The sequence below is a fragment of the Aquarana catesbeiana genome, linkage group LG03 (assembly GCF_042186555.1).
Source record: "Aquarana catesbeiana isolate 2022-GZ linkage group LG03, ASM4218655v1, whole genome shotgun sequence".
NCBI classification, from domain to species: Eukaryota; Metazoa; Chordata; class Amphibia; order Anura; family Ranidae; genus Aquarana; species Aquarana catesbeiana.
The window spans coordinates 238,295,180-238,319,378 of record NC_133326.1 but is presented as its reverse complement, the minus strand read 5'-3'; the positions used below and the strand labels follow the sequence as shown (position 1 = coordinate 238,319,378).

General features: G+C 43.3%; 1 protein-coding gene across 2 annotated transcripts in view; it reads right to left on the bottom strand.

Annotated features, from left to right (window-relative positions):
- Window positions 1-16,407, bottom strand: part of DOCK4 (dedicator of cytokinesis 4) — a 501,293-nt gene extending 484,886 nt beyond the window's left edge. For both annotated transcript variants that reach the window (XM_073619893.1, XM_073619894.1), the window contains exon 1: window positions 15,859-16,407. In XM_073619893.1, the coding sequence (XP_073475994.1) occupies window positions 15,859-15,895 (37 nt within the window). In that variant the 5' untranslated portion in view covers window positions 15,896-16,407. The remainder of the gene's footprint in view (window positions 1-15,858) is intronic.
- Between the last annotated feature and the right edge of the window lie 7,792 nt (window positions 16,408-24,199).

Below are 24,199 nucleotides of genomic sequence, written 5' to 3'. Positions count from 1 at the left end.
CAAAATTAAATAGTTACATATTCTGAACAAACATTTTGAAACAAACTCTCATTTACCTCTGTAGCTATAGACTTAGTGGACAGACAAGTTCTCTTCAATAATAACAACAAAGGCACTGAACTTTACTCCTATCCCGTTTACTTTCTAAGGCAGCCTGCCGACCTAATCTATTAATTCTAACAAACCAACACCCAGTGCTAAAATGTTAGGAACTGACTGAACTGACTGAAACCAGACTTCAACATTTTTATTGTGATCCTTGAGGATGAATTATTTCACAGTGCATGCAGATAGAGAGGTCAGCAATTGCATGTTTTCAATCTCTTTAATTTAACTGCTTGATGAAGCAGTACTAAACTCTACCGCTTTTTTTTTTTTTTTTTTTTTTAATGGGTTTCCTGCTGTGTTATGCCATAATGTGCTGGCATGCACCACATACCAGCACATTAGGTCAGACCTACCTTTAAAATGGAGCCCTCTAGCGCTGCATTATCAACGCTGCTGACACTCAAATCTTTGCCTGGTCAGACAAGGTTTTCTGGTTGGACTACTGAATTGCTTTGTCCTTCAGGAGCTACTCTGGGCTGACAAACATTAGATTTTTGTCTGATCCAGTCACAAATAACAAGAGACATACCTAATGACTATGGACACATGTTATTCACCCAAAAAATGTTTAAATAGGGGAGCAGGAATTCAATCAACAATAGACTTTATATAATGACGGAACTACCAGGGTCGCAAAGGTATCATTTGCGACTGGGCCAAGCATTCTGCCACCAGCATAAGGCATTCAATGGTGACTCCGGGGATGTCCAGTGCCAGAACAAGTTCTGGCCCTGAATTTCGGTTACTTGCCTAACAGGGGTGTGCTAGCGTAGGCACCCAGGGTCCCACACTGGTGACTGCTCTCTCTGTGGCAGCTGGCATCTCTCCCTTCTGACTTTCTACATACCTCACAGCAGAGCTCTCTGAAGCCTCCTCAGCTCTGATGTACACAGACAGGAGGAAGAGCAAGAGAAGGGACATTTCACTGGGAGAGCCGCGCTGACGTGAGGTCTGTGTTTATGGAGGCATGAGGCGGGGGACACAGTAACCAGGAAGGGGGAGGTAATGATTATACACGTCTGGAGAAGTGATGGCAGGTGCTTTGGTAAGAGAGAGGACTTGTGCTGTGGGGCGAGGGGGGGGGGGGGGGATTGGATTTCCAATCACCCCACCCCATCTTCTAGCAAAAGTCCTCTCACCCCCCAGCACCAAATAACCAGAGTTGCAAAGACTCAGTGTTGCCAAAACAGGCACTATTCTCCTGTCATACCCATAAAAAAAGTCCTTGTCCCAGGCTGTCTGTGATTTACAACTCACAAGCGGCTGGCAGTGAAACACTTTAGAGAAAAAAAAAAACTCAGAACTGCAACTCCGACTCTGAACTGCACAGTTCTAGAGCCAGCCGATTAGAGAGCTGCCAGGCTCGAATAGGGCAAAGGAGTGTGGCTTATATTCACACGCCCGGCCGCACAAGTAGAGGCCAAAAGTGGCAGTTCTCGAATCAGCTGGCTCCTGAACTATGCATGCGCAGTTCAAAGTCGCCAAGAAAGATTTTTTTTTTCTTAAGTGTTTTACTGCCAGCAGCTTGCGACTAGGCAAGAAGGTATGTAAAAAAGAACACTAACTTTGGGGGCATTCTGGAGAAGGACGACATAAGGGGACACACTAAATTAGTGTACACTCTGGAGGAGAAGATGGGGGGGGCTAAGGGGGCATTTTGGAGGTACTTAGTACCTCCAGAGTGCCCCCCTAGTGCCTCCACAGTGCAGTATTACTAAGGGGACACACTGGAGTTAATAACCTAGTACCTGCAGAGTGCCCCCTTACATTCTCCAGAGTGCCTCCATACATCCTGCAAAGTGCCCCTTAGTAATGTGGGTACAAGGACTGCGGTATATGTGTGCAGTGTATAATGCAAGAACAATATTCCCCACACACACACACACACACATTCAAAAAAACTGGCTGTTCAGTAGTGCTGGGATGACCATAGGCTGGAAACCAAATTTTTTTTTTAATTATTTATTATAATAAAAATATTTATATATATTATTTATTTTTTTAATACACAATTATTCTTCTGCATTTATGACAATGCATGGGAAAAGTACACAGATAGAGCAGCTATTTTGAAAATGAATAAATCAAAGCCTAGGCAGACTTTATTTATTATGCCTTATAAAATCAGATATCAAGGACATTGAAAGATGTTACTAATCTAAAAGTATACAACACATTTATTAAGACTGCCAATAACCGTCTGCACTATATATGGCATTTCACTAATTTCCACAATCAAGAAGTTGTCCATCATAAATAACTTCACACAAATTCATCGCAAAGTCCATTGAAAAAAAAAGGAACTAAACATACACAAATCATAAAGTATACTGGTATGTGATGGAAATGCAACCATGGAAACAGAGCCATTAGTAACAAGCTTGATGATTGCTGGAAAAAAAAAAACAATTTGTGGATTGAAATGTGGGATGGATGTTGACGTCAGGACCACAGAAGAGCTTAAGGTTTTGCTGTAGGCGTGGATAAAAATAATATTTTGGCACTCTCTGGGTTTGTTAATGTCAACAAAATAATTTGGAATTTCTTGATTGAGCAGATCGGCATTTAAAAACAAGAATGTACGTACTCTTTTTTAACATTATGTGTCATAGTCACGTGAACAGTTGAAGGATGTTGAAAAGTAATAAGAAAAAGTCATAAAAAAGACACGCCATTATGCTTCAGGCTCCTGGACTTGCAGCTGTATGTAGAGGTACAAAATCTGATTAACAAAAAACAGACATATCTAAGAACTAGGTGCATGGCGGCACGCAAGGATGCAGCAGATGAAGTGGCTCCTGTGTGTAAGGAGTTACTTTGGAAATGTCATTGGAAATTTTTACTGCAATGACAATAAAGCTTACCTAACTTTAAGAACTAATTTCCTTGGTGCATAATTAGATTTAGTAGATTCTGTACCTTTCTTTTTTTAACACAATCAAGAATCCCCAAAGCCAGGTTTGATTTGCTGCAGATTTTTTTCTGTAAAAATAATCATAGTTACTAATAACTATGCAGTTTGATTGTCATCAAAACTGGATACAATTGTAATGGATTGCTTAGGTAGGTCTTCATGCTTTAGAGCCATTGGTAAATTGGCTAGGTATGGGAGATTATCTGAAGCACAATTTGAGTGTGTGGCCTGCTATGGTTGATAGTTATGACACAAGGTCAGTTTAAACTTTTTTTTTACAAAATTAGTATAAGGATCACTCCTGTACCACCTCCATATCTACAGGAAAGACTGGACACTGGCTCTCTCCTTGGGTATGCATCATATATAACAATATAATGGATGGTTGGATGGAGTCCAGCCTTAGGGCCCAGTGTGGTGACCTAATTGGCTCTAGTTATGTATAGGTGCCATTTTCTCTCGCTCAGGATTAAGGATTTAAAGTGTTACTAACCCCAGTAATATGAAAATAATTCATCTGCCCCCCACAGTGCCCACAGCTTATAAATCTTCTTTTCACATTAAAATATTGCCACTATATACTTTTTTGGATGATCTGTATACCACGGTCAGTGATAAACTGCACAGTTTCTCCTGTGCTGAGAGTTCAGGTAGGAAGAGATTTCCACTGCAGCCTGTATACATGCCCATATGTGGTTTTCAATATCATGTGACCTGGCTAGCTCTGAGAACAAGTAAATGTTCTCTCCAGCATGTGCAGGCTGGCTACTGCCTGTGTGTTAGCTGGCCTTCTCAAGATAGACAATGCAAGAAGGGAAGGATCTGTACATATAGGATTAAACAGCCTTTTTACACAATGCAGAGGATTAACCCCTTAAGTTCCACAGTAAGTATAACAAGCATGCTATGTTGCATATACAGACAGATTTACTGTTGTGGGTTTAGTAACACTTTAACCTGAGATTTCCATCTCCTCTGTTTTTTTTTTTTTTTAGTGGCACTAATGGGTCTACTTCTCCTTGGATTTAACTCTTAAGGAAGAGTCTTCCATTGGTCTTGTCCTCCTGGTCTCCTTTTGCCCTATTATCTCCTTGGAGATCAGGAGAACAAGACCTTGTACCCTTGTGCATATGCTCGCTCACACAGGCAAACAAACTCAGTTTCTTTGGTAATAAGACTCTTTTAACACTTTGATGGGGCTTTATTTGTACTTGTGTTTGTTTTATAGTATCACTAGTTTGATTTGAATTATTGCAAGCACTGTTTATTCTTTGTTTTAATTTGATGGCACTTACAAGCGGAGCTCCGCCCCCCCCCCTTTTTAAATCTGTGATAGTTGCAGCTTATGCAATCTAAATCGGTATATGCTGCATATGAAGACGGTTTCTTTTTTCATTTGTACTCACTGTACCCTCCGGATCAAGTGAGCTTACACCCTTAGGGGGAATCTGAAGCCCGCTCATAGTTTCTTCCAGGAAATGGTGCAGCTGGCTACCCAGCGTGCACCTCCCGATCTCTGTGCCTGTGCAGTGTGAACAAAGCGCAGCATGCTCTGTGTACTGCAGGTTGCCCATTGACTCCTGGGATTAATGACACATATCCTAGGGGCCAATGGGCGGCCAGAAATTATGTAGCTCGCCGTGGAGCTTTAAGTGACCCGAAAAGGGCAAGATGCTTTTAAAAAGAAAAACACACATTTTGAATATTTATATCAATGAGATCAGCAACATTGGGGGGCCAAACTTAAAATTACAGGGTGGAACTCCATTCTGTTTTATTTACACGTAGACTCATCCCCTTCGTCCCAGAAGAGGACAAAGCAGCAGTAGTTGGAACAATCATCAATTCCAGACTCGACAAACTCCCTCTACATAGGACTACCCCAATATCAGCTTCCGCGCATACAACTCATCCAAAACATGGCGGCAAAACTGTTAACAGGAAAAAAAACCCTGGGAATCCATCTCCCCTTCCCTGAGGAGCCTACATTGGCTAACCGTAAAGAATCGAATCACTTTCAAGACCCTCTGCCTCACCCACAAATGTATACAAGGAAACGCCCCTCAATAGCTATGCGAGAAAATAAAACGCTACACACCCAATCGCAGTCTTCGATCTTCTAACCAAAACCTCCTCCTTATTCCAAAAACCCGCTACAAAACAAAGAGAGATCGAAGATTCGCACTCCATTACCACGGCTATGGAACACTCTACCTAATCACATTCGCATGGAAGAAAACCATCAGGCCTTCAGAAAAAAACTCAAGACCTACCTCTTCTAAGAAGCTGGACAACACAGGTCGGATCCTTGAGGCGATTCAGTTCGCATTTGCAGCGCTATACAAATCATTCATTCATTCATAGCTGCTGCACCTATCTACCCATTACTTGGCATGGGTATGTACATTGATTTTAAACCTATGTACTGTAGACCAGTGGTTCTCAACCCTGTAGTAGACCTAACACTGTTTGCTTGCAGGTTTTTCATTTAGCTTGCATAGGTGCTTTAAATCAGAATCCATGGCTTGGTATTTTGGCCTGTTGGGGATACTTAAGGACATGGTTGAGAACCACTGCTGTAGACAAAACAGGAAAGTATACACAGATAAAAGTAATCTTTTCAAGCTGAAATAAACTGCAGCTGGGCTCATACTTCTATAACCGTTTTATGGCGTTACTGAAGCACATCACCCTTGCATCTAAAAGTTGTCTGCAGGGTCCTAAATGGATACATCTGAACAGCATTGTCGATATCAGGTGCTCAGTAAAAGTTGCATGCCTTTAAATAACATGTATCAAACCAACATTTGTTTACAACAGCTCAGATTATGAGCAAAATGGTGCAGAAAAATATAGCTGTATATTGAAAGCAGCATCAAAAATATTGTTGTATGCAGAAAGCAGCACCAAAGACAGCTCCTGGTGATGACCTCAGATTCAGACACTGAAGCTATAGACTTACATAGAATCTGTTGCTTTCAAGACAAAACTTGCATAAATAGCAATTCAATAATCAGACAGTCACATTATTCCCAAATATAACAGTGTTCGATTTACATAAAAAGATTTCCGTAGCATCTCACATGGACCTCTAAAGCTGTGAATTCATAATGTTTCACATGCGCACCAGCTGAACTCTAGGAAAACAAAGTCTTCCCTTGTGGTGGGGCTGCACTCCCACTTTAAGGGTTAACTCTTTGTTTACTCTAGGACACACTTAAAAAGCACTTTTACTTGCCAGATCCTCTGCCGCACAGGGACATGGTGCTCCCCTCCACTCTGGTAGTAGACTGTCCCCTCGGCATCCTCATATCCAATGCAGGGCTATGGTCATCATTGATGACATTACAGGACCTTAGACCACTGGAGCATAGGGAAGAAGAGATTATGGGGACTGGTCTACCAGAACAGAGGAGTCTGCAGGATCAGAGGAGTAAATAAACAAAGCAGCCCATAGGGGAGTCCGTTTTATTTTTTTTTCATTCAAACAGTGGGTTAAAACTAAAAAAACCTGACCGGATTCCCCCATCTGCACATTCCATGTGGATGGGAGAATCCTCCTTGAGGAGCCATTGTATTCTGATAGCTGGGAGACCCCCACGCCATCAGAATACACCAATAAGCAGTGCGGTCTTTGGCCTGCAGCACTGATCAAGCGGGCAAAATCCGATAGGGTGGTTGTGCAGAAGTAGATCAACTTCTGTACAACCACAGTGCTGATACATGGAACAAAAATTCACAGTCCCTGCAGAACTGAGCTGCACCATTCTGGCTAAAATGAGAATCACAATTTTTTTGCTTAGAAGATAGATCACGATTTTCTCACGATTCTCACGGCGTAACATCATCTTTCACAGTAAAACAAAAAAAAAAAAAATGGGCTAACTTTACTGTTTCGTTTTTTTTTTTTTTTTAATTCATTGAAGTGTATTTTTTTCCCCAAAAATTGCGTTTGAAAGACCACTGGGCAAATACAGTGTCAGAAAAAGATTTAGACTTTAAGTGGTTAAACTTCCTGCATTTACACTTGTTAAAAACTTGGCAGACTGCCTGGATTTTTCTTTACACACAGAAGTTTATCCCTTTGATCTAAGAAGGTAGGTTAGTTACAATGTTTCATGTTAAAACTTGGCAGACTGCCCGGATGTTTTCGTTTGACAGCTGAGTGAGCAGATAAGTCTCTCCACTTGTTATATGAAAGAATAGGCAAACTCTGCATAAGGGATCGTCAGGGGGGTTGAATCGAGATCACGATTTTTTTTAACGATTAATTGTGCAGCTCTATGCAGAACTGGTCAAATTTCTATCCATGTATGGCTGGCTTAAAACTGTTCTACCCGGTATCCTTGGCATAACCAAGTAGTTAACCCAAGCAGGGCAGGTTCTGCCCCACAGAATACTTTGTTTTCCCAGAGTTAAGCTATTAAGCCGAGACTGCTTTCACACTACAGCCACGGCCATGTTGGCGGTAAAGCATTGCTCCTTTTAGCGGTGCTTTACCTCTGTTTTAGCGGCGATTTTGGGTCGCTTTTAACCCCCCGTTAGCGGCCAAAGAAAGGGTTAAAACCGCCTGTGTTTCCGAATTGCTTTTCTGGCGCTTTGGAAGTGCTGCCCATTTGTTCCAATGGGCAGGGGCGTGTCGGAGCGGTGTATACAGTGCTCCGAAACTGCCCCAAAGATGCTTCTTGCAGGACTCTTTTTACCGTCCCGCAAGCGCACTGCCCCAGTGTGAAAGTACTTGGCTTTCACACTGGGGAGGCATGAGAGGCAGTTTTTAGGCGCTATTTTTAGCGCTAAAATGCCCGAAAACTTCCTTAGTGTGAAAGGGGTCTAAATATTATCTTCAGTGATCTGTATCAAATAGAAAGCAATATACAAACTAAATGTCACTAACAATGCACAGGATAAACCGAACTATAAGAGGGCTAATAACATGACCCTGACTGAGGGGGCTTCATCACCCTGAAGGATGTGCCTCAACATGAGTGGGTAAGCGTCTGAGGAGGTATTTCCTGACTGAATACAGACAGGAGAGATATTTTGAGAATAAGACAGGAAATAGGTTATAAAAAAAATAAATAAGAGTTAAAAGAGAAAAACAAAAAATAAAGCATAGCTTTTAGAGGCCTGTTCAGCAGGATTTTGTCAAACTGATCCAATGGCATCAGTCATTTCTGTCTCACTGACCTGAATCAAGTTTGCACATCAGCAGTATTACGTTTAGACCCTTTTCACACTGAGACGCTTTACAGGTGCTATAGCACCTGTAAAGCGTCTGTCCTTTCACTCCAGTGTGAAAGCCCGAAGGAAAAAGTCCTGCAAGCATCTTTGAGGCGCTGTAGGGGCGGTGAATACACTGCTCCTAAAACTCCTATGGCCACTGAAATCAATGGGCAGCACCGCAGAATCCCTGGCAAAGTGCCGCTGCAGCCGCACTTTTAACCCTTTTTCGGCCGTTAGCGGGAGTTAAAAGCAACCCGCTAGCAGGCGAAAACGCCGCTAGAACGTGCCCTTAAGGAATAAATAGGCTGTCTCAACCAATGAATGCACATAAAAGGTGTGACTTGACCCTTACTGCTACATGTACTGTATAGCCAGCTGATTTTCATTCCTGCAAGCACGGGACAGTCAGTGTTGATGGGGGAATCTCTTCCGCAGAGCCATTGCGTTCTCCCGGCAGGGACGGCTCCCCGTGCCCCTCACACAGTGATTATTGCTAGCGGCTAAAGCTACTGGCAATATTCACATGAAAAATCCAACATGCTGGTAGTACCCAAGTTGATTGTTCGATCAACTTGGGTACAATCAGTCTGCCCATTCATGGTAAATATCCTAAAGTGCAGCACAACAAAAATGTATAAATATATATAACAACCACACCTCTACAAATTTAATTCCCAATTCTATATATACATAAACATGACATCTATGGAGAGGATATGTAAAGATGGCCAATCTCGAAGTCCTCACGGCTTGATTACATCACATGGCTCCGCCTCTGATGCGCTCTGTCACGTCGTACAGACTTCCTAATCTGCCCATACATGGTTTGCATCTGGGCCGGTCCCTGCTGAACCAACCGAGAATATATAGTCAAATAGTCTATGGCCAGCTTCTGTTCTAGGTCAACGATTAAAGTTTTGAAGCCAGAGGAAGAGCATAAGCAGGCTTGTGCTCAAAAATTTTGGGGGGGGCGCAAACAAACTGAAAAAGTCTGAAAAATACTTTTTTCCCTTTTTAAAACATCACTTGCAGCCACTGTGCCCATCATGTGCAGCCACTGTTCCCACCGACCCCACCCATTCGCGTGGCTCTGGCAGCACCCCTGACCCCCCCACCCCGTCGGCCCCGGCACTCACCGCAGGCAGGCAGCAGCTCCTCTCCAAGACAGTGCACCAGAGCGGCGGAGACCTCCACTCCAGCCTGTGTCCTCTGCTCCTCTTCCTAAGCGCCAGGTATCCAATAGGTGGCATGGCACTTTGGCCAATCAGGAAACACGTCTGACGTCCTGCCTCCTGATTGGCAGGGAGGAAGGTTAGTGTGAAAATAGTGAAAATTAATTAGCTAACGTCACACAATTGGGTGGGATCAGGGCACACTCTCTGCGCCCCGAGCCCACCCTATTTTAAAGCCTATTAGAGCCTCTGGTTCTAATCAGGCACTTCAAAATGTAACACCCCCTCCCGCCCCCACCATAGGAATCCATGAGTCCGGCGTTCTGAAAAGGGCTGGCTGCATGGATGGGGGGGGGCGGTGCCCATAATGCATGAGTCACCACTGAGCATAAGCCCCGTAAAAAAAAAAAAGTGCCAATAGCCGGGCTAGTGTACCAATTACATACTTTGTTACATAGTTGGTAAGGCAGAAAAAAAAACATTAGTCCATCTAGTACAACCTGCATGGGTTAGTGTGTGTTTATGTCAATAGCATTTCCCATATCCCTGTATATTGGGCTCACTGAGATACAATTCAGGGGCTTTAATATTTTCTGAGGTATTGAAGTAGCAGCAGTATGCAGATCAGGATTTTTAGACTTCTATAATTTGCATGCTTGTTCCAGGTCAGTAACTCAAAGTACTGAAGCGAGAGACAGCCAGGCAATAGGGCAGCAATAACAGCCTACGTATTTCTCCAAGTAGACCTTTCTTATAAAACAAACCACGTGCAGTCTTTAACAACTTCGATACAGAGCACTTATACATCCTCCTGCCCAGACCAAATTTTCAGCACTCTCACACTTTGAATGACAATTGTGCAGTCATGTGACGCTGTACCCAAACAACATTTTTATCATTCTTTTCACACAAATAGAGCTTTCTTTTGGTGGTATTTGATCACCTCTGGGGTTTTTATTTTTTGCGCTACAAAAAAAAAAAAAAAAAAAAATTCTGAAAAAAAAAAAAAAAAAAAACTCTTTGTTTCTGTTACAAAACTTTGTAAATAAGTAAGGTTTTCTCCTTCATTGATAGGCACTGATGAGGTGGCACTTATATGCAGAACTGATAAGCACTCATAGGCGGGACTGATGGCACTGATAGGCAGCACTAATCAGAGGCACTGGCAGGCATCACTAATGGACACAGAGTGCCATACCTAATGGGCAATGATTGCCATCCCTAGTGGACTCACCTGGTGACCATGGGTGGGCATCCTTGGGGGGGGGGGCTGCACTGATAATCAGTGCAGACCCCCCTTCAGGAGAGCAGCCGATCGGCTCTCCTCTACTCGTGTTTGTCAGCTCAAGTAGAGGAAAAGCTGATACACAGCTTTTCCTGTTTACACTGTGATTGGACACAGTTGATCATGTAGTAAATAGCCTCTATCACAGGCTTTTTACCTAGATCGGAGATGCTGTGTGTCAAACTGGGCGCATGATCATAGCTTATCCTGCAGGATAACTGAACCACTTCCCGGCTGTCATTCTGCTATAGGCCGGGTGGGAAGTGGTTAATCTTAGAAATATCGGACACTTAAGTCTAGTACACAGAGGCCGAATATCGGGTGGCATCGGCTGGTTCAACAGAAACCGGCCGACATTTGGCCTGTGTGTATGGCAGCCAGGCCAGCTTCTATCAAAGGGGCAGGACCAAAGAAGGTCTGACGATCGGCATCCGATCTACACTTTCAGCCAATGGCTGAGAACGCTGACCGGTGTGTTCTGGCGGGGGGGGTCATCCTCTTGAGCTCTTCAGATTTTTGTTTAGCCCACTGAGTCAGCCCACTGCCACCACTTCCTACAAGAAAAAAAAAAAAACTATACAGATTACTCTTCCATGGATATGACAACCTCTAGCCTCAAAATACACAACGGTTTCAGGACTGCCAAGCTTTTGTGACATGGTCAGTGCTCGGAAGACAACATTGCAACATTCTGGCCGGCTACAGCTTTCACAAGTTCTCTCATTCCATGTACAGGGGAACTTACATAAAACCAATTGGTTTCCTAGATACTCATATCTAAAACTTTCAAAAAATAAAAAAAACACATACAAGCTGCTAAAATACTTAAAACCATTAAATGACATACAGACCAAACGAATGTACAACGTTTACAGAAATTGTATCACAGAACATGTTCCATAACTCCATATGTGAGCAATATTATACTTAAGTGCCAAGACCACAACCAACAAATATATCCGACCTTATTGTTTTGTTTTTTTAACACAAAAATGCCAAAAAGCATCCCAATATCATACCTTGTTATACAGAGGATTAGGTAGAACAGTGGGTTGCCTCATACTGTACACATTGCATGCTTACTTTCACTAAAGCAAGCTTAACCACAAATTGTGTAAATACCATTACTTTTTTAATGAATATTTTTATACATTAAAACAAAAACAATGTCCTTGTTTAATAAAAAAAATAAATAAATAAAAGAAAAAGAGCTTGTAAAAACGGAAAAAGGACCCTGCTCCCACATCAAGAGCTCCAAATAAAAGGGAAAATGTTATTTATGGGTCATTGTTAAGCAAATGGTCTGTCAATGATCTGAAAGACTGTAAAACGGAAAGAAACCAGGGCAGATGGCTGTGACTCTATATGAAATGAGCGCTGGATAGTGAAGATTTTGGTATATTATCTGGTGACGAGGTTAACCTCTTTGGTGCCGCAATAATTAATGGGCCACGGACTGACAGAATGATCTCCAGCCATTGTTTCCCCCTGCTAAAGCAAAGCAGCAATATATTGCTATCATATGTGCCACCTAGTACAAAGGATGCTTGTGATGGTTTCTCTGAGGGGTCCATTTACTGGGAGAGATAGGCGGGACTTGGTAAATAACATCCCACAGAACAGACCTCACATCATGTCAACAATCACAACACTTCCCTCAGCACAAACAAACAAAAGCAATAACAAAAGAGAAACACTGAAACAATGCAAAGAAACTCCCAGACTGTGGCCATTCACTGGCCAGTCATTGTAAACAGCTCAAAACGTCGGGATCAACTGGGTTTTATCACAACACCATTTCAAAGATGAAAACAAACCGGCCTTAGGAGGCCTCAGAAAAAAAAAAAAAAAATGTGACAGGGCATTCATGACAGATCTCGTCACCTAAACCTCTCAACACCAACTGGATAGATATATCATTATACAAAATACATCAGAGGATCAACACAAACGAGCTCTAGAAATACGCCTCTTCCAACCGCCACATTTTAAAGACGCAACAGTAAGAATGATTTCAAATGTCCAGCAATTAGGTTGATGAGAAATAAAAACATATACCCATTAACAGTAAAGCACTTCTCGATAAAATTATCAAGTGTGCATATTAATAAAAAAGCTCAAAAATATACACAATTTTCATAAATCACATGCAGAAAAAAAAAGTAAAAATTGGTTGCAAGCAAAAAAATAAAAAATAAATAAATAATAATAATGTGAGAACAGTTAGGTTAGATCATCCAATCAGATTGTAAGTGTCCAGAAAAAAGAACAAAAAAAAAAAACAAACAAAAAAAAAAAAAACTATCTATATTTGGCAATGTTGCAGCTGGATAAAAATAACTCAACTGCACATATTTCTAAAGGAGGGATTTACCAAGACTGGAGCAGCCAATCAGCTTCTAGCGTTCATTTTTGAAGCTTAACTGAGCAAGCTAAAGCTAGAAGCTGGTTGGTTACTATGCACAGCTGCCCCAGTTTTTTTGTAAATGTCCCACTTTGTATTTACTGCTATGCTGCAACAGATACAAATACATCAGTAACTACATTGTATTGTTTCTGACAACAGCTGGATTTCAATAGCACTTAATGTAACAACGTATTTATTTATCTAGTACTGCCAGCCAACACTATAATAAATACAAGTCAGTTTAAATTGTATCCTTAATTTGTAGGCAGCAGCTGGATAAAATAATTCAATTGCAGTTAATACTATAAAGTGTTTACTGTTAGCCAACACTGGAACAGACACCAGTTATATGAGCAGGGCCCTCCTATTCCTTCTGTATTGAACAGTATTGGAATTGTACTGTCCACCTTTATATGTAAAGAGCTACATAAATCCTGTATAATATTAATAGTAGATCAGTAATCCCATTTCAGATTTTGGTGGCCATACACAGTGTGACAAAGCGATTGAATCAGACATCAATCAAGCCAGACAAGAGTGACAGATAGTGATTGATTTACTAAAACTGGAGAGTGCAGAATCCGGTACAGCTGTGCATGGTAGCCAATCAGCTTCTAACTTCAGCTTGTTCAGTTAAGCTTTAACAATAAAACCTGGGAGCTGGTTGGTTTCTATGAAGCAGATTTTGCACTCTCCAGTTTTAGTAAATCAACCCCATAGTGACAGCTTTGATTAACCCATGACAATTGGTTGTTGCAAAAAAAAAAAAAAAGGGGGGGGGATTAATAGTGTTTTTTTGCACCCTAAGCAATTCCTGTGGCTCACCACTTCCGATCGCTCAGGGGCACAAAAGGTGACCTGTGCTTCCGTCCGATCGACTTACGCATGGAATCAATCGAATTAATTGAGTCTCAAGGTACAGGAGTACGAAACAATAATCAAATTAGGTTTGATTGATTTAGGCGGCTGATCGGTTTATAGCGCCGTGTATGGCCACCATAAGATCATGAGAATAGCAGGTTTTTACCAACAGCCAACAATGTAGCAGATACAAGTTGGAGTGGATGTGTTTACATCTTAGACAGCAGCTGGCTACAAAGAATGCCATTGGCCTGAACAGTGAGTATATTATAGATAGTGGGTGTATGTAGGTGGAGGGGTCCCCCCAGATGCAGTATATTATAGATAGTGAGTGGAGGGGTCCCCCCAGATGTAGTATATTATAGATAGTGGGTGTATGTGAGTGGAGGGGTCCCCCCAGATGCAGTATATTATAGATAGTGAGTTGAGGGGTCCCACAAGATGCAGTATATTATAGATAGTGGGTGTATGTGAGTTGAGGGGTCCCCCCAGAAGCAGTATATTATAGATAGTGGGTGTGAGTGGAGGGGTCCCCCCAGATGCAGTATATTATAGATAGTGGGTGTGAGTGGAGGGGTCCCCCCAGATGCAGTATATTATAGATAGTGAGTGGAGGGGTCCCCCCAGATGCAGTATATTATAGATAGTGAGTGGAGAGGTCCCCCCAGATGCAGTATATTATAGATAGTAGGTGTATGTGAGTTGAGGGGTCCCCCCAGATGCAGTATATTATAGATAGTGGGTGTATGTAAGTGGAGGGGTCCCCCCAGATGCAGTATATTATAGATAGTGAGTGGAGGTGTCCCCCCAGAAGCAGTATATTATAGATAGTGGGTGTATGTGAGTTGAGGGGTCCCCCCAGAAGCAGTATATTATAGATAGTGGGTGTATGTGAGTTGAGGGGTCCCCCCCAGAAGCAGTATATTATAGATAGTGGGTGTGAGTTGAGGGGTCCCCCCAGATGTAGTATATTATAGATAGTGAGTGGAAGGGTCCCCCCCAGAAGCAGTATATTATAGATAGTGGGTGTATGTGAGTGGAGGGGTCCCCCCAGATGCAGTATATTATAGATAGTGAGTGGAGGGGTCCCCCCAGAAGCAGTATATTATAGATAGTGAGTGGAGGGGTCCCCCAGATGCAGTATATTATAGATAGTGAGTGGAGGGGTCCCCCCAGAAGCAGTATATTATAGATAGTGAGTGGAGGGGTCCCCCCCAGAAGCAGTATATTATAGATAGTGGGTGTGAGTGGAGGGGTCCCCCCAGATGCAGTATATTATAGATAGTGAGTGGAGGGGGTCCCCCCAGAAGCAGTATATTATAGATAGTGAGTGGAGGGGTCCCCCCAGAAGCAGTATATTATAGATAGTGAGTGGAGGGGTCCCCCCCAGAAGCAGTATATTATAGATAGTGGGTGTGAGTGGAGGGGTCCCCCCAGATGCAGTATATTATAGATAGTGAGTGGAGGGGTCCCCCCAGATGCAGTATATTATAGATAGTGAGTGGAGGGGTCCCCCAGATGCAGTATATTATAGATAGTGGGTGTATGTGAGTGGAGGGGTCCCCCCAGATGCAGTATATTATAGATAGTGAGTGGAGGGGTCCCCCAGATGCAGTATATTATAAATAGTGAGTGGAGGGGTCCCCCAGATGCAGTATATTATAAATAGTGAGTGGAGGGGTCCCCCAGATGCAGGTGTCTATGCAGAAGGGGGGGATCGCTCTTTGTTGATCTGCAGAAGAAAGTTGCCATAAGGATGGCTGATGCTGGTGATCCCTCATCATCAGATTCCAGCACTGGGCTGTCTATGGAATGGGATGTGATGGATCTCCCCCCTCCCTATAGAGGAGGATAGTCTATGGATGGAGGTAGAATGGGGATCACTCACCCACGCCGTACTTCTCGTGCTCCGTGGGTACCCACATGTCTCCAGTGTTGTGATGGCCGTGTTTGTGGATCAGGGGAAGACACACATCCCTCCTGGTGACAGAGCTCCTGTGTGGACTGCCTCCCTCCTCCTCCTCCGTGCTGTCTTTGTGTACAAGCCCCCTCTGCGTGCTGCTGTCAGCGGAGCCGGGCTCTTCCCTCCAGTCCTGAGCGGTGCCAGGCGCGGGCACTGTGCCCTGAGTGTACCAATGCTGTGTAACTTGTGTGCCCCGTCACCCTCTGTGTGTCAGTGTGCCGCTTGCCCCGTGTAGCCCCGAACACGAGCATGCGCCATAGGCACGCAGCTAGGACTCTGGCTGGCTCGCAGGCACTGGGCTCATTGTTCTGGTAACCAGGAGAAATGCAACGCTACAAGAACGGGCTGCAGGGCACGCCGCTGTACAGGACCCCCTGCTTCCCGTACTGCGCAGGCGCGCCTCTCGACTCTGCGCGCTCCCGACCTCCTGCTCTTGCTGCAAGGTAGATTCAGGAGGCAACCTAGGCGAGACACGTCACTTTTCAGCAACGCCCCTCTTTTTGTTATTAACCCCTTCAGCGCCATCTCCTGTTAACCCTTTCATTTAGCAGCGGCCTGGCATATATATATATATATATATATATATATATATATATATATATATATATATATATATATATATATATATATATATATATATATATATATTTATAGTATCTCACAGAAGTGAGTACACCCTCACATTTTTGTAAATATTTTCCTCTATCTTTTCATGTGACAACACTGAAGAAATGACACTTTGCTACAATGTAAAGATGTAAAGTAGTGAGTGTACAGCTTGTATAACAGTGTAAATTTGCTGTCTCCTCAAAATAATTCAACACACAGCTATTAATGTCTAAACCACTGGCAACAAAAGTGAGTACACCCCTAAATGAAAATGTCCAAATTGGGCCCAAAAGTGTCAATATTTTGTGTGGCCACCATTATTTTCCAGCACTGCCTTAACCCTCTTGGGTATGGAGTTCACCAGAGCTTTAGAGGTTGCCACTGGAGTCCTCTTCCACTCCTCCATGATATCATAGAGCTGTGGATATTAGAGACCTTGCACTCCTCCACCTTCCATTTGAGGATGGCCCACAGATGCTCCTCCACTTTCTGTTTGAGGATGCCCCACAGATGCTCAATGGTGGCCACTTTACTATAGTGCTGATAAATGTATCCCAGCAATACAGAGTAAAATTCAAAGAAAAAACAGCGTAGGTTCCCCCCACCAGTCCATACCAGGTCCTTCGAGTCTGGTATGGATATTAAGGGGAACTCCACAGCAAAATTTAAAAAAAAAATGAAGTAGGGGTCCCCCCCAAAATCCATACCAGACCCTTATCCGAGCATGCAACCTGGCAGGTCAGGAAAGGGGGGGGGGGGCGAGCGAGTGCCCCCCTCTGAACCATACCAGGCCACATGCCCTCAACATGGGGAGGGTGCTTTAGGGTTCCCCCAAAACACCTTGTCCCCATGTTGATGGGGACAAGGGCCTCATCCCCACAACCCCTGCCCGGTGGTTGTGGGGGTCTGCGGGCGGAGGGCTTATCGGAATCTGGAAGCCACCTTTAACAAGAGCCTGCCCCCCCCATGTGAATGGATATCGGGTACATTGTACCCCTACCCATTCACCTAGAAAAGCAGTGAAATGTGACAAAAGACAATAGCCAGTTTTTGATAATTCCTTTATTAAAAAAGGCCCTTCAGGTCTGGTATGGATATTAAGGGGAACCCCGCTCCAAAATTTAAAAAAAAAATGGTGTGGGGGTCCCCCTCAAAATCCATACCAGACCCTTATCCGAGCTTCTTATATAACGGAGGGCGGGGCCACCCGGTGACCTTGCCCTCATCTGACGCACGGGGACTCCCCTCTGAGAACACGGGGAAAGCCATAGGGAAGTCCCCGTGCATCAGATTAGGGCCGGGTCTCCGGGTGGCCCCGCCCTCCGTTATATAAGAAGTGCCAGAAGAACCAAAGCATCACATGGCGGAAGACTCCCACTGAGGCAGATCGTGCCGACAGAGCGGAGAAGAAGCCGGAGGAAGATGCGGAACGGGAAGAGTGGAGGAAGAAGAAGATGGAGAAGAAGAAGATGGAGGTAGAAGAGGAACACCGATGGAAGACCAGAAGAAAGAAGATGGAAGAAGAAGGAAGACCAGAAGGAAGAAGATGAACGAAGAAGCGGAGAGAAGAAGAAATTAATACAGGACTTGTCAAAAACCGTCTCTTGTGTTTTTTAACCTTTTTGACACTTTTTTGTGAAATGGCAGGGGTACATTTGTACCCCATTACCAATTCACACAGGGGGAGGGGCGGGATCTGGGGGTCCCCTTGTTAAAGGGGGCTTCCAGATTCCGATAAGCCCCTCGCCCGCAGACCCCCACAACCACCGGGCAAGGGTTGTGGGGATGAGGCCCTTCTCCCCATCAACATGGGGACAAGGTGCTTTGGGAGGCTTTTTTAGGTGAATGGGTAGGGATCAGTGGCGGTCCGTCCATAGGGGGCGCCTGGGCGCCGCCCCCCCTCTGCACAGTCACAAAAAAAAAAAAAATGAAAAAAAAAAAATGAAAAAAAATGAAAAAATTTGAAAAAAAGGTCCATAAGTGCACTGCGTTCGGGCGCCGGGCGCCGGGCGCAGTGCACTATGGGAAGCGCCACGTCTATGCAATCACGAGATTGCAGACGCGGCGCTTCATTTGCGGGCTTTTAACCCGCCTTGTGGCGCGATCCATCGCGCCGAGTAGCTTCCGCATATTATATGCATTAGATGGCCGGGACTTTGAGTGACATTCAAGTTATGATGTCACTTCCGCTTTTTATTTCCCAGTGCGCCCGAGCAGAGAAAGCATGGGGAGCGGACTCCTCTACTGCTGTGTGACTACACAGTCACACAGAGATTAGAGAATGCTGCCTTGGAGCCATAGGGAGAGTGAGAGAGCCGGCCGTCTCAATGTACGGGGAGAAGGATGGAGCCAGACTCACTGTGCTGGGCTGTCTTCCAGGTGAGTGCTGGGGGGGAGGGTAGGAAAAGTTCTGCTGGATGGAGGGGAACCCCAACACTTCTATCTGTCTAATCCTCTCTCTGGATTCACACACATTCTATCTATATCTCTCTATCTATATCTCTCTATCTATACCCCTCTATCTATACCCCTCTATCTATATCTCTCTATCTATACCCCTCTATCTATACCCCTCTATCTATACCCCTCTATCTATACCCCTCTATCTATATCTCTCTATCTATACCCCTCTATCTATACCCCTCTATCTATATCTCTCTATCTATACCCCTCTATCTATACCCCTCTATCTATACCCCTCTATCTATATCTCTCTATCTATATCTCTCTATCTATACCCCTCTATCTATACCCCTCTATCTATATATCTATATCTATATCTCTCTATCTATATCTCTCTATCTATATATCTATATCTATATCTCTCTATCTATACCCCTCTATCTATACCCCTCTATCTATACCCCTCTATCTATATCTCTCTATCTATACCCCTCTATCTATACCCCTCTATCTATATCTCTCTATCTATACCCCTCTATCTATACCCCTCTATCTATACCCCTCTATCTATACCCCTCTATCTATATCTCTATATCTATATCTCTCTATCTATATCTCTCTATCTATACCCCTCTATCTATATATCTATATCTCTCTATCTATATCTCTCTATCTATACCCCTCTATCTATATCTCTCTATCTATATATCTATATATCTCTATCTATATCTCTCTATCTATATCTCTCTATCTATATCTCTCTATCTATATATCTATATCTCTCTATCTATATCTCTCTATCTATATCTCTCTATCTATATCTCTCTATCTATACCCCTCTATCTATACCCCTCTATCTATATCTCTCTATCTATACCCCTCTATCTATATCTCTCTATCTATACCCCTCTATCTATATCTCTCTATCTATATCTCTCTATCTATATCTCTCTATCTATATCTCTCTATCTATACCCCTCTATCTATATCTCTCTATCTATATCTCTCTATCTATACCCCTCTATCTATATCTCTCTATCTATATCTCTCTATCTATACCCCTCTATCTATATCTCTCTATCTATATCTATATCTCTCTATCTATATCTCTCTATCTATATCTATATCTATATCTCTCTATCTATATCTCTCTATCTATATCTATATCTCTCTATCTATATCTATATCTCTCTATCTATATTTATATCTCTCTATCTATATCTATATCTCTCTATCTATATCAATATCTCTCTATCTATATCTCTCTATCTATATCTCTCTATCTATACCCCTCTATCTATACCCCTCTATCTATATCTCTCTATCTATACCCCTCTATCTATATCTCTCTATCTATACCCCTCTATCTATATCTCTCTATCTATATCTCTCTATCTATATCTCTCTATCTATATCTCTCTATCTATACCCCTCTATCTATATCTCTCTATCTATATCTCTCTATCTATACCCCTCTATCTATATCTCTCTATCTATATCTCTCTATCTATATCTCTCTATCTATGCCCCTCTATCTATATCTCTCTATCTATATCTATATCTCTCTATCTATATCTCTCTATCTATATCTATATCTATATCTCTCTATCTATATCTCTCTATCTATATCTATATCTATATCTCTCTATCTATATCTATATCTCTCTATCTATATTTATATCTCTCTATCTATATCTATATCTCTCTATCTATATCAATATCTCTCTATCTATATCTCTCTATCTATATCTCCCTATCTATATCTCCCTATCTATCTCACTATTACTATTGATATTGATATTGCTACTACTATTGATATTGCTACTACTACTGATATTGCTACTACTACTACTACTATTGATATTACTACTATTGATATTGATATTACTACTATTGATATTGATACTACTACTATTGATATTGATACTACTACTTTTGATATTGATACTACTACTTTTGATACTACTACTACTATTGCTATTGATACTACTACTACTGTTACTACTACTGCTACTACTATTGATATTGATACTACTACTACTGGTATTAATAACACATAAAAATAAATATGAATAATATGAAATACATGGGTTTATATAAAATCCTACTACAGATCCCAGCGGTGTATACATGGAGATCAGTATATAGGAATAGATTTATCTATCTATCTATCTATCTATCTATCTATCTATCTATCTATCTATCTATCTATCTATCTATCTATCTATCTATCTATCTATCTATCTATCTATCCCACCCAGTGTCTATCTATCTGTAGGCCCTAATGCGGGCGAGTGACGGGGGGGGGTGGTATGGGGTTGGTTGGGGCTTTGTTTGCGCCCCCCCAAAAAAATGGAGCACCAGCCGCCACTGGTAGGGATACAATGTACCCGATACCCATTCACATGGGGGGAGCAAAATCTGTGGGCCTCCTTGTTAAAGGTGGCTTCCAGATTCCGATAAATCCCCCTGCCCTCAGACCCCCACAAACACCGGGCAAGGGTTGTGGGGATGAGGTCCTTGTCCCCATCAACATGGGGACAAGGTGTTTTGGGGTGGACCCATGTGGCCTGATACGGTTCAGGAGGGGGGGTGCTCTCTCGTCCCCCCCTCTTTTCCTGCAGCTTGCCAGGTTGCATGCTCGGATAAGGGTCTGGTATGGATTTTTTGAGGGACCCCATGCCATTTTTTTTTTAATTTTGGCGCAGGGTTCCTCTTAAAATCCATACCAGACCTGAAGAGTCCTTTAAAACTGCTAGGGGCTGTAATGTATTAATGCTTCCGTCAATATAGATAAAAATCATTGAAAGAAACGGCGTGAGTCCCCCCTCCCAGTTCATTACCAGGCCCTTCGGGTCTGGTATGAATATTAAGGTGAACCCCGCACAAAAAAAATAGCGTGGGGGTCCCCCCAAAATCCATACCAGGCCCTTCAGGTTTGGTATGGATATTAAGGGGAACCCTGTGCCAAAATTTGAAAATAAATGGTGTGGGATCCCCCCAAAGTCTATAGCAGACCCGAGCACGCAACCTGGCAGGCTGCAGGAAAAGGGGGGGAGAGAGCGCCCCCCCTCCTGAACCATACCTGGCCACATGCCCGCAACATGGGGAGGGTGCTTTGGGGTCCCCCCCAAAACACCTTGTTCCCATGTTGATGGGGACAAGGACCTCATCCCCACAACCCTTGCCCGGTGTTTGTGGGGGTCTGAGGGCAGGGGGATTTATCGGAATCTGGAAGCCCCCTTTAACAAGGGGGCCCCCAGATCCCACCCCCCCATGTGAATGGGTATCAGGTACATTGTACCCCTACCCATTCACCTAAAAAAGCAGTGAAATGTGACAAAAGACAATAGCCGGTTTTTGACTAATTCTTTATTAAAAATGTCTTCTTTCTCCATCTTCCTCCAGTCTTCCTTTGGTTTTTTCCTTCTTCCTCCAGCTGCTTCTTCCCCCACTTCTTCATCTCCCTCCGCTTCTTCCTACGGTCTTTGAGAGTCTCAAGGCTGCCTTTGTTTCCACTCCTGTGTTGGCACATCCTGATCCTATGTTACCTTTCTTCCTTGAGGTTGATGCTTCTGAGACTGGTGTTGGCACCCTTCTGTCTCAACTTCCTACCTCTGAGAGCGCTATGCATCCTTGTGGCTACTTTTCCAAGAAATTGTCACCTGCGGAGTGCAATTACGAGATTGGTGATAGAGAGCTGTTGGCGATCATTTTAGCCCTGAAAGAATGGAGACATCTCCTCGAAGGTCCCGCTGTGCCGGTTCTCATTCTTACTCCACAATTAAATCCATAGACAGGTGAGTCCAGGGCCTCTCTCCATTGGGTATGGGTTGCAGGAGGCCCACTGGAAGGTGTCATGCAGTCTTACTCTGAGCACACACGGAACAGGCAGCTACGAAGGCGGTTACATCATCACATAGACTAGGCCACCAGAATTGTTGGGAAATGCCCCAAAAGAGTTGATTCTTCCCAGGGTGGCCAGCTGCCTTGGGAGAATGGTAAGTCTGGAGCACGGCAGTACGGAGACTCTCTGGGACAAAGCAGCGGTCACAAGGTTTCTCAGGAGGTGCATGGACCTGAGCAGCAAGAATTTTGTCACCGTAGCCAGAATATGATTAGGCGGGATCACAGGAACGGGAACCGACTTCATCTTGGAAGTGGAGGAAAATTGACATGACAAAGCGTCAGCTCTTACATTCTTAGTACCGGGTAAGAATGAGACAATCTAATTGAAACTTGACAACTTGACTCGCGCTTCTGGGAGAGAGGCGTTTAGCCTCAGACAAGAATGTGAGATTCTTATGGTCAGTAAGAATGAGAACTGGTACAGTGGTACCTTCGAGAAGATGTCTCCATTCCTATAGGGCTAAAATGATCACTAACAGCTCTTTGTCATCAATCTCGTAATTGCACTCCGCAGGTGACAATTTCTTGGAAAAGTAGCCACAAGGATGGATAGCGCTCTCAGAGGTAGGACGTTGAGACAGAAGGTCACCAACTCCAGTCTCAGAAGCATTAACCTCAAGGATAAAAGGTAACGTAGGATCAGAATGTGCCAACACAGGAGCAGAAACAAAGGCAGCCTTGAGACTCTCAAAGGCCTTAATGGACTCTGGAGACCAGCTCTGTGGGTCACCATCCTTTCTGGTCATATCAGTCAGGGGCTTGACCAGAGATGAGAAGTTACGAATAAACTTCCAATAATAGTTGGCAAAGCCAAGAAAACTCTGCAGAGGACATAAACCCACGGGTCGGGGCCACTGTAGGACTGCTGAAAGTTTCTCTGGGTCCATGGAAAAACCAGCAGTGGAAATGATATAACCCAGGAATTTAACCTGTTCACGATGGAATTCACACTTTTCCAATTTACAATAGAGATTGTTCTCTCTTAGTTATTGAAGCACATGACAGACATCTGTGTGATGGTTCCCCAGGGACTTGGAAAATATGAGGATATCGTCAAGATAAACCACCACATATAACTGAAACAAATCTCGGAGGATATCGTTAATACATTCCTGGAAAACTGCCGGGGCGTTACAAAGGCCAAAAGGCATTACAAGGTACTCATAATGGCCTGTTCTGGTATTAAACGCAGTTTGCCACTCGTCACCCTCCTTAATCCTCACAAGATTATATGCCCCTCTCAAACCAAGCTTAGCAAAAACCGTTGCTCCCTTGAGGTGGTCAAACAACTCCATAATCAACGGAATCGGATATGCATTCTTAATCATGAAACGATTGAGACTCC